The following is a 15,278-nucleotide window of genomic DNA, read 5'->3' on the forward strand; positions in this document are numbered from 1 at the left end:
TACGCACGTTGCACATAGAAGGCCATTCTGAGTCCATGTGCTTGCCTGCGAGTTTGGTCATTTATATCACTGTATTAGTCCATTAAGCTACATTAAGCGTTTTATATGTCCAGCAGGGGAATCCTGAAGTATTGAGGGAAATCCTAATAGCCTGCATGCAGCACATCGCCACAATATAAAGATAAGGCAACTAAACAATCAAGAGAAATATATGTCAACCTCAAAAATGTAACATTGGATCTGTACATCCGCATCGGGGAATAACATTATAATCTCGTTCACGGTAGAGAAAGATGCATGTATGCTACACAGGAAGAGTATGAAGACACTGAATTTAACATAAAACAACCGTCATAATAATCACAAATACACTTACATTGCTGTAAATGAGTTTTATGAATGAATGGCTTGCTCTTATAGGCTAACTGTTGCTGGTCTTCGTCAACAACACGCGCTTTTGCACCACCTGCTGGTGAGGTCGACTAACAGCAGATGGAGAGTATGCTCGGCAATCTACTGCTTTTCCTGCAGTTCCTTAGCCTAGAAATCTAGACGCACCCTAGCGGCAGCAAAATGTATTTTGCAGCCAGGGTAGTCTAGCAACTCTCCATTGACTTTCAAGCTGCAAAAACCTAAATTGGGTCAGGCCAATCACGTCGTGTATAGAGTAGGCGGGGCGGGCTTAACATAATGACGACAGAGTTGCGACGGTTCTCTGCTACTTGAAAACAAAGAATGGCGGCTGCTGGAAAACAGTCTGTCGAATCGGCTTTGGCCGCAACTCTGGAGGACTTGGAGTTAAGTTTTTCTTTGAGAAAAGAGCAAAGAACGGCACTTAAGTCATTCTTAAAAAAGGAAGATGTGTTCGTAGTTTTGCCGGCCAGATATGGCAAAAGTTGAATCTATCAACTAGCTCCGCTGTTGGGAAAACGCTCTGGTTGGTTGAAGCGCTGTCCTATTGCGTGCAGAGGGAATTTGAAAGACAGCCGTTTATCCCGCCCCTCGGATTGAGCCGTGTCTATGGTGAGTTGCCAGACCTAACATCTTGATAGATGGCTAGCAGCATAACAGGCTTTTTTGTTTCAAAAACATTTGGCATTATTTTACTTCCATATGATAGAGGAATACTGTTTCAAACCAGGTTTAATGAAATTGATGGCAGATAGTACAAATTTTATATTTTATGAAGAGTCCTGAAACAAACAGTGAGACAGAAGAGAGCAAACGCTGTAAGCAGCTGTGCTCTGAAGCTCTGACTTCAAAGAAATGTGAAATTAATAAGAAAATGGGTAGTCAGGGTTTTGATTCTGTTTGGAAATTTGACTGCCTAAACAAAGAAAGAAACTGAACATTTCGCTTCCGATGATTACAAAAAGCAAGTAAATGTAATTATGGGTTGGGGATCATTTCCTTGGACAAATGTGATTCAAGTTAAACAGAAACATTGTGAAAACCCCTTAGAATATGTTGAGTGATTTTCTGTGCAGCTTATGAAAATTAATGTGCTGCCAATGATGATGATGAAGATTATGATTCGGCCACTGGTGGACTGTAAAAGAATACAGAGAACTGCTTATCAGTGGCTCTGTTTACATTAATACAATACAAAAGAAATTACATTTTAAAACAAATTAGCTAATGAATGTATCCAGGCTGAATAACCACCATGTAGAACAGGGCCGGACTGGGACACATTTCAGGCTGGGAAATCTCTTACTCATCCGTGCCATCACATACACCCACAACAAATTCTGAAACCACGGACAATATCTGAACATACGAACCTGTACGCTTACACTCGAGTCTCTCGACTCGCATTGATTGATTACTCTAAATTAAATAAACGTTTTGGTGGATGCGTAATGAGCCTGGTTTGAAAATGTAAGAGGTAGAAAATACAGATATTTGTGTAAAATGTAAGGAGTGAAAGTAAAAAGTTGTCAGAAAAATAAACAGTGAAGTAAAGTAGGCCTACTGATAGGGTGAATTGCTCTAATATGGGACTTTTTTTTGCATTTCAGACTTCTGTGACATATTGCAATGTGTAGCCAAAACATTTAATCCACACACAATACAATTTTAAAAACCAAAGGATGAGTATTGTGTGGCGTCTTTAGAGGTTTATATATATATATATATATATGTATATATGTGTGTGTGTATATATATATATATATATATATATATATATATATATATATATATATGTGTGTGTGTATATATATATATATATATATATATATATATATATATATATATATAGCATTTTTAATCAGCAAAAGAGCATTTCATAAAAATAATGTTAGAATTTGGAAAATTATTTAGAGATGGCAAGGGAAGACAAACTTAACTTTATTTTGTCCTCCTCATGATGAGAGTTTTGATTAGATTAGGCTACATTGTTTGTTTTTAGTGGTTAAAGCTCTGAGCAAAATATAAAATTGGCCCATTCTTTTCTTAACCGGAAGTTGCAACTGACTTTATTTCAGTGTTGTGACGTATTTCCGAGAGAAATGGAATACTAAGGCTAGAATGGCACACTCCGGCCTTGTGGACCTCCTTCGAGTTCACACTTGGTGACGTCAGGAAGTGCAGATCTAAGGGGCGCTGGCCTCAAGTACACGAGTGCACGCGAGTGTGTGTTTTGGGACAGGCTTTATGACATCATGCCACCTGGGTAGGTAACTCGTTTGGAGGGTGCGAAAGTGCGGGCTTCGCCGAATTTAAGGCCACGAGACCGCGAGTCCACATGCCATTTGGGATCCATCCTAAATGAGGAAAAATAAAGGGCGTGGCTTGTTTTTTCCAGCTGGAACCTGATTTGATCAAGAAAACTAGGCGTTTCATTCAGGCAGCAGGCTGTAAGTTGGAAGTGTGTGGTAAAGGACGTTAAGCCGAAGCCCAATCCGTCAAACTGACATCATCAGAGAAGGGCCGTCATTGCAGAGGGAGGAGCATTTTCAGATTTTGGTTAAAGATTACTAAACCAAAAACATTTTTTGTGTGGATTGACTTGCACGGATGAATTGTTCACCACAAAACGAACAATTTGTGCTAATAAAGTAAATATGGCAATTTTGATTTCATGTGTACTTAAGAGGTAAACCCTGCACCCCCAGAATGTTTTCTCAGTCCCAAGGCCTTGCGTATAAATGAAAAAATAAAATAATAATAGCCTATTAAAACATCTGATCTAACCTCTAAAAAAGTATTGTCCGGAGAAGGAAACATGGAGACCGGACCTGTAATAATGCTGTAACATATTAAAATTATATTATTGATATACTGTTCAATATTTTAAGGCAATAAGATCAAGAGCTTTACTGGGGCATGATCAAAAGGCACCGAATACCATTTATCAAAGCTCAGTGAGATATTCTGTTCACCTTTCTGTATCTCTGCAAGTGCATAGCTGTTGGCCTCCAATAGTCTATGTCTAAACCACGTGTCTATATAAAGCTTTTATATAAAGCTACGAATGAATAAAGATGAGTTCATCATTCATCAGACCGGAAAAACAACATATTTACATTACGGCTCTGACATGCGGATGTTGGGTTTGTATTGACTGCCCTCTAGCGGTGTTGTAGCGGCAGTGACGTGATCGTATGTTTACGATCTCCATGGTGACCATTACCTGTCTTACAAATAAAACACATATCCAGTTATAAGGAAAATGAGCGACTCGGTCACACGCACATTTCAGAAGAAAAATGAGGGCAGAAGGGACTTCAGACAACAGAGGACATATGATTATTTGAACGGTGAGTTACACAGTTGCAAATCATTATTTGACTTTTACAATATAAATATATTTTAGAATAAATGAGATAAGGCTATTAAGAGGGTAACGTTAGCCTATATATTGTGCCGTTTATCATAAAAAAGTATTGAATTGTGGGTGATGGTGCTGTTTTTAGATCCAGTATATACATTGTCAGCTGATGTGGATCTGGATCACGCCAGGGAAAACGTCCGTGCTCAGGCTTCACTGGATCGAGTGGTAAGGCGGTGTGATACTTATCCTTGCACTGCAGCCACGTTTGATTTTGTGGATGGAGATGATAAACAGCCCCCCACTCCGTTCCACCGCGTGGGAGTTCAGACTGACTATCGGGAGAGTGAGACACAGACAGACCCCTACACTCCAGACCATGTGGTTCGTCCTGGGACAGCCTCCCCTGAGCTGCTCACACTGGCCACACTCACATGGGGTAAACCACATAAATATACTGCTAATATAGTTGACAATGAGATCCGTTCATACCAAAAACTATAACTGTTACTATAACGATAACTATAACTATAAAGTTTTAATAATTGTTCTAATTCTATGAGAATAGGGAAGTCCACACCACAACTAATGATAACAACACAGAATAGCAATATCATTGGAATCACTTTCAGAACATTTTTCCAGCTGATGAACGATAAAAACATTAACAGCCAATCAGAATCCACCCAAGTTTAAAGAGCTTGAGCATTTAAAGTCACCTTGAAATCAAAATGGACAATTCTAGTTTTGCTTTTTAAAGGAATTTTACAGTTTTTTTAAATTCATGTTTCCTAACCTTTAATCAAAAATAACTTCTCTTCTCTGATGATGTTTTTCCCGGCGTGAGGGTGGGACAACCTGTCAATCACATGACATCACAGCAATAGTAAACCACAACCATCCAATGATCCAATCAATTCCCGACAAAGAAAGTTCTTGTTCGAGAAGCCGTTTCACTTGGATATATGTCACAATAGGGAAGAAAATATAAGTTATATTTATACAGTAGTTAATGTTCTTGGTGTGAATGGCCTTATCACTGGTTGTTTTCCAGACTGTGGGCTGCCTGCAGGGCTAGCGGAAGTGGAGATGATCGAGAGGGCGAGAATGAAGAGAGCATGGGAGGCAACTCTGCCCCCGCTGGATGACCTCTCTCAGCTTGACAAAAGAAGAAGGATGATGGAGGAGATGGAGAGGAAAGAGTGGGCCTTCAGAGAAGAGGAGATTGAAAAGTGAGCACTACCTGAAGTAACAGTTTGCCAAAAAAATGTTTACTCACAAAGTAAATGTGAATCTTTTGAAGAATATCTTCTTTCGAAGAGAATACTCTCTTCCATATAATAACAGTGGATTGGGACTGGGTTTGTCAATGTCCAAAATGACAACTTAAGTACCATATAAGTTTCATAAAAGCAAGATCCATATAAGGTCCATATTGACTTTTGTTGTATGGACAATATCCCTGAAACATCTTTCAAAATATCTCCTCTTGTATTATGCAGAAGAGTACCATATGCATTTTTTGGGGATAAATGAATTAATTTAACAACAGTATAATGAAATACTATCTGTACTTCTGCAATGCACAAACACATACATGCTGACTTTTGTTTTACTTGTGCTTTATTAGGCTGCAGGAGGCACGACAGACCCTTCTGGTGCAGCTCTTGCGTCAGAGGGAGGAGAAGCTGGAGGAGGTCAAGATGGAGCGACTGGAAGTGAGCTTTTCCCAGCTCCAGCAAGAGAAGGATGCGCGGATTAAGAAGATACGCAAAGACTACATCATATGTGAGGCCACAGTTAGATAAATAATCATCATAATGAAGTACTTAAAAAGGCCCCATTTTTTACATCAGTCCTCATGAAATCAGAATTGAAGTTTTGTTGCTTTTAGACCATGTGTGTTTGCTTTGAGACCATACACTATATATATATTACAGGGATGGAATTTTTCTAATATTTAATGCATGTATTTTATAATGTAAATATATGGTCTGACGCGCTGTGTGTTTTAGAATGAGTGTGGCATTTTGTTCATTTATACGCAAGCAGCTCATGATCCAGTGTTTTCAGTCTCAGGCGTGCATTGAAAAATGCAATTCCCAAATTTGTAACGAGAATGAATAAATATGTTGTCAACAAAAGATAAGCTTTAGGTCTCCCAGCAGTTTTCCATCCAAATATAAGCTCTGTAGTTTAATGTTTCAAAGCAAAGAAGACAGCCATAGATATTTTTATTGTAATTTGACTGTTGTTCTGTTAAATAAAATGCTAATTATTATTATTATGAATGTGCAATAGTATTATTGCATTAGTAATATACACTGCCCGTGCCCGGCCAAAAAAAAAAAGTTGCTGTATGGATTTAAATAGGCAAATACTTAAGAGTTTATGTCTGGATCATTATTGCAGTGATTATTATGCTAGCATGTTAAATGTTTGGCAACAGGTCTTCTAACCCTAATTGATGGAGTGTGTAGCTTTTCATTTCTTAAACAACCACGTAGGAAGACACATCATGGCCATATTCCAGGATGACAATGTCAAGATTCATCAGGCTCAAACTGAAAGAATGGTAGAGGGAGCATGAAGAGTGATTTTCACACTTGAATTGGCACCTCTGAGTCCAGAACTTAAATTGTCTCTTAACTCTTGCATTGTCTGTACAAGATTTTGACCAAAAATTGATGCACCTCTTAACACTGCTTGAAGTGGGCCGGTATGCACCTGTACTGCGTAATAATAACATCACCCCTAATCCTAACCCCTCCACCACAACTAATCCTAAACCTACCAATACTAGTATACATCGCACTTTCAGAGCCGTACAAACTAAACGGATCAATTTTCTGCGCAATATAACTGAAGTGCGGTTCATTTGATTGTGCATGATTGCCGCACTATAGAACGCAGCGCGCTTCAGAACTCTTAGAAGATTTGAGCGAGCTGTTCCTGTCGTGACGCTGATGATGAAATGTGCAACCCATTTGAATTTGATTGAGAATTTACCACTTTAAAACACTATGGAGAAAGTCAAACTTGATCTAAAACAGCCACACAAACTGTGGAAAATAGGAGAAAACATCATCCTGCACCAACATAAATTAGAAAACTTAAAAAAAAAGCAAGAAAAAGTTAACATTGGCCTAAGCATGGTAATGAGGAGCCATCAATGGTTTTAATTATAGGCTATCCTTTTTGTAACAATTTAAACAATTACAGGAACTGTTACTTTTTTCCAATTACAAGTTAGAATGAAGAGCTTTAAAGTCTGGACCTTCTTGAATTATTGACTAAGCAACCGGTTTTTCCCATGTGTAAAATGTGTTCTGCTAATAATGACAGATATTAGGAAAAACCTGGCTTTCAGATATTCCATGAGATGACAGGATTAACAAGTTAGTTTGACTTCCATGGCACTTTGTAAACAAGTAATTGTTGACTAAGTTATTACTTTATTGCAGTTACTTAGGGGTTTGATCTTTTCACACACAGCACACTGCCAGGCACACCACTGACTTCTTTTTCTGAAAAATAATTTAATCTTGTTTAAAATAAGGGATAAAGACCTGCAATATCATCTCTGTGTTTCTTAGGTCTGTTAGAACTGGAGGCAGGTCTTTCTCCATCTGTCCTCGAGCCTCAAATTAAAGTGCCAAGACCTAAAGTGACTAAAGGCTTCATCACACGCTCAGACCGCAGAGATCTAGAGCTCATGAAGACTCATCAGGTAATGAGCTGCTGGGTGCTTTTCACACTTACTCACACTGTGGGAAGAGAAAATGAAGTGGCAGATATCACCCTGAGCTCTCCTTTCCCACTAGGCTCTGAAAGAGAAAAAGGTCTGCAAGGTGGAAAAGAAGCCTCTGCGGTTCTTCTTTAAGAAGGAAAAACCTGCTCCACGACCCCTAACCCCTGCGGTGGATGCGCCCCCTGAGGTACAGCCCACGTTCATGCTCTAGACAATTCAGGTCTTCCTTCTGACGTGCAGTTTGCAAGTCAAAATGCGTCTGAATAGGGGCGGTAAAAACTGGTATATGATATTTTTTTAAGGAAATCAATACTTTTTTTCAGCAACGACACATGTTGTCAAATTGATCATAAGTGACAGTAAAGACATTTCTAATGTTAAAAAAAAAGATTTATATTTTAAACAAATGCTATTCTTTTGAAAAGTTTCTTAAGCAGCAAATCAGCATATGAGAACGATTTATGAAGGATCATGTGACACCGTAATGATGCTGGAAATTAAGATTTACCATCACAGGCATAAATTACATTAATATATTAAATAGAAATCAACTCTTTTAAAATGTAATATTTCATAATATTGCAGTTTTTACTGTATTATTTAATAAATAATAAATGCAGCATTGGTGAGCATAAGAGACTTCTTTCAAAATCATTAAAAAAATCTTACTGGACCCAAACTTTTGAACTGGGTCTTTGTATCATTTATTATGTCATTCTGTTTGTATGTCTCATTTATTATTCTGAGACATCAATATCTATAACAGGGAGATGAGGAAAAGGAACAGGCCATCATATTTCTGCAGAAAGTGCTCAGAGGAAGATCCACCCAGAATCAGGTAAGGCTCAGTGGGGGAGCGTGTTTTTTAACGGATGTCTTGTGTAGTTGTTGATGTAAATAGATAATGATGTCTGTTGCGTGTCAGATGTTCGAGGAAAAGCAGAAACGATTGGAACTGATCCAAGAACTGCGTACCACGCACGCACTGCAGAAGGAGGAACAGGACAAGAAGGAGGTGGAAAAACAGGCCACACTCGCCTTGCAGAGACAGAGAGACATCCAGTCTGACAGAGTAAGACCGGAGATATAAATGATTAATATATGGTAATAAGCACCTACTGTACCATGAGAACTTTGACAGATAAAACTACATATTTATTATCTCAGTACAATCACAATATGGCTTTTGAGACATTCACAACATCACCTCTGCTTTAACATATACCACTGATCTTTTCAGGCTTTCATGGCTTCTCATGGGTCAATGTCATGAAGTTTCAGATTTTCCTGCTATGAAAACAATATTCATATATTTGTATTTAATTTTCAGAGCTCAAAATTTCTCCCTCCACCCCATCAGTGAAAATTATTAAAACTACTGTAAGCTATTTTTTAACAAAGTCTCTGATCATTACAGTCTGATCTTAACCATTTGTGGAGAATATTTTAGAATAAATTGATTGATAACTCGTGAAAAAGTTGGGAATGGTGCTTACATTTAAGTCTATTTTAAATAATATATATATATATATATATATATATATTTTAAACAGTGTAATCTCAAGAAAAAAGAAAAAAAAACTTAAACAAATATGTTTGAGCCTTTAAATAATTTATTTCACGGTCTAAAAAAGCTATAGTTAGCTAAAGTAACTCAATTATGAAACTGATTAGATTCTTCTTATTCCTTCTGTCTTTCTCTTAGGTGTCTCAGATTGAGTCCTGTGTTGCTGGCCTGTCTGGGGGAGTGATCGTGGACATGCTGGCCTTTTTGTCTAAAGAGTTGGTCCGGCTGCAGGAGGAAAGGCGAATCCACGCCTTTACGCTATTGGCTGAGAGAGACCGGCGTATTCGTGAGGCTGAGGAGAGTGGAAGGCGGCAGATAGAGGAAAGGAGACGCAGAGAGGAGGATGAGATATTTAAACAGGTCACTAGAACATCAGTGTCAGTGGACAATAAATGTGCTCTTATTTCTACCCGACAAAATCCCTTGAACATACACTACCGTTCAAAAGTATGGGTTTGGGTTTTTGAAAGAAATTAATATTTTAATGCAGCAAGGACACATTAAATTGATCAAAAGTGACTAAAATGTTTTTGTTAATGTTACAAAATCTTCTGTTTCAAGTAAATGCTGTTCTTTTGAACTTTCTATTCGTCAAATATACCTTAAAAAGAAACTGTATCATCGTTGGCATCGTGCTGAAAATTCAGCTTTGCATCACAGGAATATAATAGTTTGTCAAGAAGGCAAAAACCTTCAATCTTCAGTCAGAAAAGGATATCTAAAATATCTAAAATAAGGATTTAAAAAAAAAATATATGTAATTAAAACACTTCAACACGCACGTTTAAACAACTATAAAATCAGAAATGGACTTTCACTGTCGGCACTCCTGCTCGTGTGATGAGAGATGACACTGCGCGGTTCATGCACAGCTTTTCAAAATGTCACAAAGCACAATAGTCACATAATATTCTATTTCAACATGAAAACTACAGCTAGCCAAATTAAAGAAAAGTGATAATGATTCTTAGATAGATTCTAGCATGAATTAGCAAACTGCTAACATGTTTTAGCATTGCAAGCATGTTTCTACTATGAATTAACACATTGCTACCATGTTTTACCATTTGTTGCTAGCTTGATTTAACATATTGCAAGCATGTTTTAACATGTCGCTAACATAATTTAGCATTATTGTTTGCTTTTTCTAACATGATTTAACACGTATGTCTAGCATTAACAATGTTAGCATGTTTCTAACATCAATTAGCATATCTGTATATTATTTGTTATCAGGTGGTCAAGGTGCACCAGGACACAGTGGACATGTACCTGGAGGATATCATCCTCAGATCCACTAACCAGACAGCTGATGCCCAGGCCAGAGAGGAGATTCACCTTAAGGAGCTGGACAACATCACGTATGCCATGGAGGAGACGTACGTTTCTAGTCTCGAATGCTATGACATCCAATTAAACCAGTTTGAAAATTTCACAACCAAATTGCTTACTGATGACAATGAACCACAAACTCTTATAATCATGCTGGTCTTTTCAGCACGGTAAAAATCTTTCAAACTGTCAAAACAACACTTCACTGCACTAAAGAAAAGGAATAAAATAAATAAATGCACCTTTAGATTTCAGTATATTGACAAGATTCTGACATTCAAGACATGTTTGTCACTGACGCTTGAATACGTCAGAGGTTTTATTAGATTCAAGATCACTGATGAGCTGCCAAGCATGAATCAGTTGAGAATAGACGCAAACATTTTGTTTTATTTTACTATTACTTTAACCACAATCTCTTCATTCATACTCTCTTTAAGTGTTTAGTTTTGGCGGAAGCTTTGAAATAGAGACCTTGAGAGAAAATAATGCATGTAAGGTGTACAAATGACTCACTTCTGCTTTCAGAAGGTCCTGAAAGTAAAATATACAACGCCATGCTTAGAGTTGTCAGACTCAGCAGGGTGACTTCCACCCATTGTGTTCAGCCTGTTCAAAAACTCTTATACTTCAAGGCAAAATGCAGAGAAACACAGTTACAGCCTAAGAAATATGTAATGTATGAAAAACATCTATGTCCACATATTCCTTCCCTCAATAAATAATAAACTATGGATGTCTGATGTGACAGCACAGCTGTGGGAAATCACTAGAATCAGATACTGTGTATTTGCAGTCATATAAATAAACTAATAAACATTGAATAACCAAGTTACAGAGATCATTGTTGTGTTTCCTTCGGTGAGACTGCCAGCATTGATTGTTTTAGAGCATTTTCTTTGTCACAAACCAAATGAATCAGCTCTAATCGGCCTGTGTTGTGTCTTTCTTGGTCTGTGTATACGTGCAGGAGGAACAGTCAGCAGTCGGAAGAGATTGTGGAAGAACTCGTCCACAGATTCCTCCTTCCTGAGGTCCAGAAAAAAAATGTCAGAGAAAGAGGTGGGTTATTCAATCAGGCAGATAATCAGTAAAATACCAAACTATTAAGCGGGTCGCACACCGGACGCGCAGCTCAGCGCCGCGCCGCGCCACGTCTAGGACAACTCTCACCTGAAAATCCGATAACATCAGCAATTTTCTGATTTCTGTAAATAAATATAAAACTAAATGTATATTGCAGCACAGGGTGAAGTCCGTATATACATTAACTACGATTTGAGACACATAAATGTAAATTTAATATAAAACTATGTAAATGGCACTCTGTGGCGCGGCAGGATTTTGAACACGGTCCTGAGCCGTTGCTGGGCGCCGCGGACAGACGCCGCCGGTGTGTGTACTCTCATAGAGAATAATGTGTTCGAATTTAAAAGACGTGGCGCGGCGCTGAGCTGCGCGTCCGGTGTGCGACCCGCTTTACAGGCCAAGCCAAATTAGTCCTCAATGTCATTATCTTCTCCCCCTCATGCCATTTAAAGAAAGCATTAAAAGGATTTAAGGAACAGAATGAACCAAAATTCAAGTCATGCTATACTGTGTGTTTCAAGCTTATTACGAGGACTTTAAAGCGGTGTCATTTCTACCTGAAAACATCTTAGCGTCACCAGGGTTGCCAACTTTTGAGTTTAGCTCGGAGTGAGACTTCTCCAACGAAGAAAAAAAAGAAAAAAAAAACTTATTGTATTAGTGAAATAATTGTAACTATTTGCAAATAATATTTTATTTTTAATTATGCATGCATTCTCTCTAAATGAATCAAGGAAATTATAGCATATTTTCAATTCAAAAAGGCTAAATTTAATAAATAAATAAATAAAGTTGAGTAATTCGCGTCACCGGATACTGTCGGTAGTTGAACATTTCTATTGTAAAACAGTCAAATATTAAATGTTTTCCACTTACATTTTGCCAGGCATTCGTTCACTTCTTTAATCATTCTGACATTGAAGAGCTAGACCGCTGAACTTTTAGTCATCCTAACACCAAACAGAGCGGTGCGTAATGGAGCGCATCAGAACAGCATCAAGAATATCAAATACATTGCAGTGAATCTTTTATTTGCATCTTAAGTTTATAGGCAATAATAATGACAGGTTTGCGAAAGTGTAGAACTCGGTGAGCTCGCGCAAAACACATCTTCAGCACAGCGACTCATTTAAACGCCTCTGATTGGCCGACGCGTTCAACAGACATGTCAGTGATTGGCTACAATGCTCAACGCTGCAAACTCAAGTCGTAAGTATCTTTAATGCAAAGGGAAAAATATAAATAAAACTGTAATATGCACTTTTCATGGTAATCGCGGCTGCTGTAATCTTATTCATTTTTTAAATATTTTTTTTAATTGTTTTGCTCTATGAGAAAGACAAGCTAAAAAAATATCCGGGGCTTAACTAAAAACATTCGGGGCTTAAGCCCCCTTAGCCCAGCCCTAGCGACGCCCTTGCACACTGGTCTCTTGCTTGCTTTCCCTCTCCTGCTCGCTCTAGATTCCGGGAGATTTTAACTAATTTGCGCCATAAATAGTGGTCCATCCAGTAGTTAAGAGCCTGAATTGTTTATAGTAATTCTGAAATTTAGTGCACATGAGTGAAAAAAAATACAGCACAGAAGAATGTCTAATTTAGCGTGAGATTTCTTTGTTAAGCGTGAGAGCGTGAGATTGAGGCTGAATGCGTGACTGTCACGCCAGATGCGTGAGAGTTGGCAACCCTGTAATATGAATAATAAAATTAATCAGTTTTTTGGCATTAATACTGCTAAGTGTAGTGCACTCCATGAATGTCTTAAAAAGATTTGAAAAGCCTCATGCAGATCTTTTTCATGCATAAATTGCCACCTGACCAGTATTTGTTAAGCTTGACTTTTTAGTGACCTGTGAATTTGATGTTATCAGTATGTGTGTGTATCACAGTCGTGCCATGTGGCCTGTGTTAAATATTCAATTAATTATCCTTGCAATTTACCATGGTTAGTTTTTAATTTGCCAGTAAAAGTGGGTTGTGACCATGACTGTCAGCCTCCATAAACAACAAAAAAGCTACATAAATTATCAGAAAGGAACATGAAAGTGTTCTAATTAATTGTGAATTTTTTATTATTTTTTTATTGTTGAATGGTGCTGTTATAATACAACACATAAGTGGCACACCCACTCTATTATTAGCCTGACTTTTACTTGAAACCACATGACATAAATATTTCGAGATTTTATCACTATTTAACATACTGATCTAACAGTGGTATTTGCTTTTGGACATCAAGTGGCGACCCAACACAATCAAAAAGGTTTATTGTACAAAAGTAAACAAAATGTCCTTAAAATCAAAAATTTTAATGAATTTAGATGAATAATTCTAAAATAATAGTAAGTGTAATAATAATGATTAAATATCTATAATCTGTTTAAATAATTAAACTGTTAATTTCTACAACCAGTAGGCTAATTCCTCACAAAAAATACTTTGTGGTACAAACCGTGCTTTCGTTACAAGTGAACCCACATTTAATTTAGTCATATTTTCTTTAACCTTTGTTCATGGTTTGAGGATAAGGGAATGTTACACAACCTTTGGCATCGGTCTAATTTGGCTGCTTTTACCAAGTGACAGATGAATTTGTGCCAAATCATCATGCCTGTTATATTTAACCCTATAATAGTACTAATATAATATAGTAAAATATATATTAGTATAAATATAGGTTAATACTAATTTCTGTTACATATCCTTACAATATTTCAGCCGAATATAAATTATATGAAAAACATCTATGTCCACATATTCCTTCCCTCAATAAATAATAAATTATGGATGTATTATGGAACTATGGATAAATTATGGATCAATATTTCAGCCGAATATAAATTATAAATGTTAACTAGATGTGTTCTGTCTCACCACTCTATCAGAACAGACATAAGAGCAAATCTCTGGTTGCGGCCCACTAGTTGAAACCCACTTTAAAAATGCAAACTTTGCTCGTTTTCTTTTAGATCGCCAGAGCCAGAGAAGGCATCTGCAAGCAGCCCGTTCAATCATCAGTAGCAGTCTAGGATCTTCTGCGGTCTCAAATCGGCCCCCATCGCCCTCAGACAGAGCCTCTTCAGCAGTCCTGAGTGACATACTCAGCACAAAACAATCTGACCAGTGATTCAACAGCAGACACTCATAACGGGAATGGAAAACGTCTCGGGTACGTATGGTAACCCTCGTTCCGTGAGTGAGGGAACGGAGACGTCACGTCGGTAGGAGTTACCAACGAATTGGGATCATGCTAGGGAGACCAATTGCCTTCAAGTAAAACTAAAACGAGCCAATGAACATTGGCATGCAAGATTTGCATTCCGCGGCCCGCCTGCCAGTGCAGGTATAAAGTAGTTTGACTCGAAGGCAATTGGTCTCCCTAGCGTGATCCCAATTCGTTGGTAACTCCTACCGACGTGACGTAGGAGTGACCGAACGAAAAGGGAACATGCAGACTGAGCCCAAGGGGTCGAGGTGGTGTCAGCAAAATAATATAGAATTCATAGACAATTGGAAAAGTTTTTGGGGCAGACCTGACCTGTTGAAAAGAGATGGTATACATCCCTCCTGGGATGGTGCTGCTCTTCTCTCTAGTAATATGGCACATAGTCTTAGAGCTCAAACATGACAATCTGGGGCTCAGGTCGGGAAGCAGGCAGACTGACTAAACCGACTGTCTGCTAGCTGTCTCACGTCACCAAGGTCAGATAAATCCCATCACATAGAGCCTCTTTCACCTAGCTATCATCATAAAGAGACTGTGTC

At 38.0% G+C, this 15,278-nt stretch overlaps 1 protein-coding gene across 1 annotated transcript; it reads left to right on the forward strand.

Moving 5' to 3' along the window:
* Nucleotides 1-3,656: 3,656 nt before the first annotated feature.
* Nucleotides 3,657-14,640, forward strand: LOC311087847 (cilia- and flagella-associated protein 91-like; the record flags this gene model as incomplete). The annotated part of the gene is made up of 12 exons (XM_084121317.1): nucleotides 3,657-3,764; nucleotides 3,921-4,214; nucleotides 4,830-5,007; nucleotides 5,406-5,563; nucleotides 7,372-7,505; nucleotides 7,600-7,713; nucleotides 8,293-8,364; nucleotides 8,452-8,598; nucleotides 9,232-9,453; nucleotides 10,330-10,472; nucleotides 11,396-11,487; nucleotides 14,483-14,640. The coding sequence occupies exons 1-12, from the start codon at nucleotides 3,677-3,679 to the stop codon at nucleotides 14,638-14,640; spliced, it is 1,800 nt and encodes a 599-aa protein (XP_083977443.1). The 5' UTR covers nucleotides 3,657-3,676.
* Nucleotides 14,641-15,278: the final 638 nt, after the last annotated feature.

This window comes from Abramis brama (genome assembly GCF_963993115.1).
Source record: "Abramis brama genome assembly, chromosome: 8".
NCBI lineage: Eukaryota > Metazoa > Chordata > Actinopteri > Cypriniformes > Leuciscidae > Abramis > Abramis brama.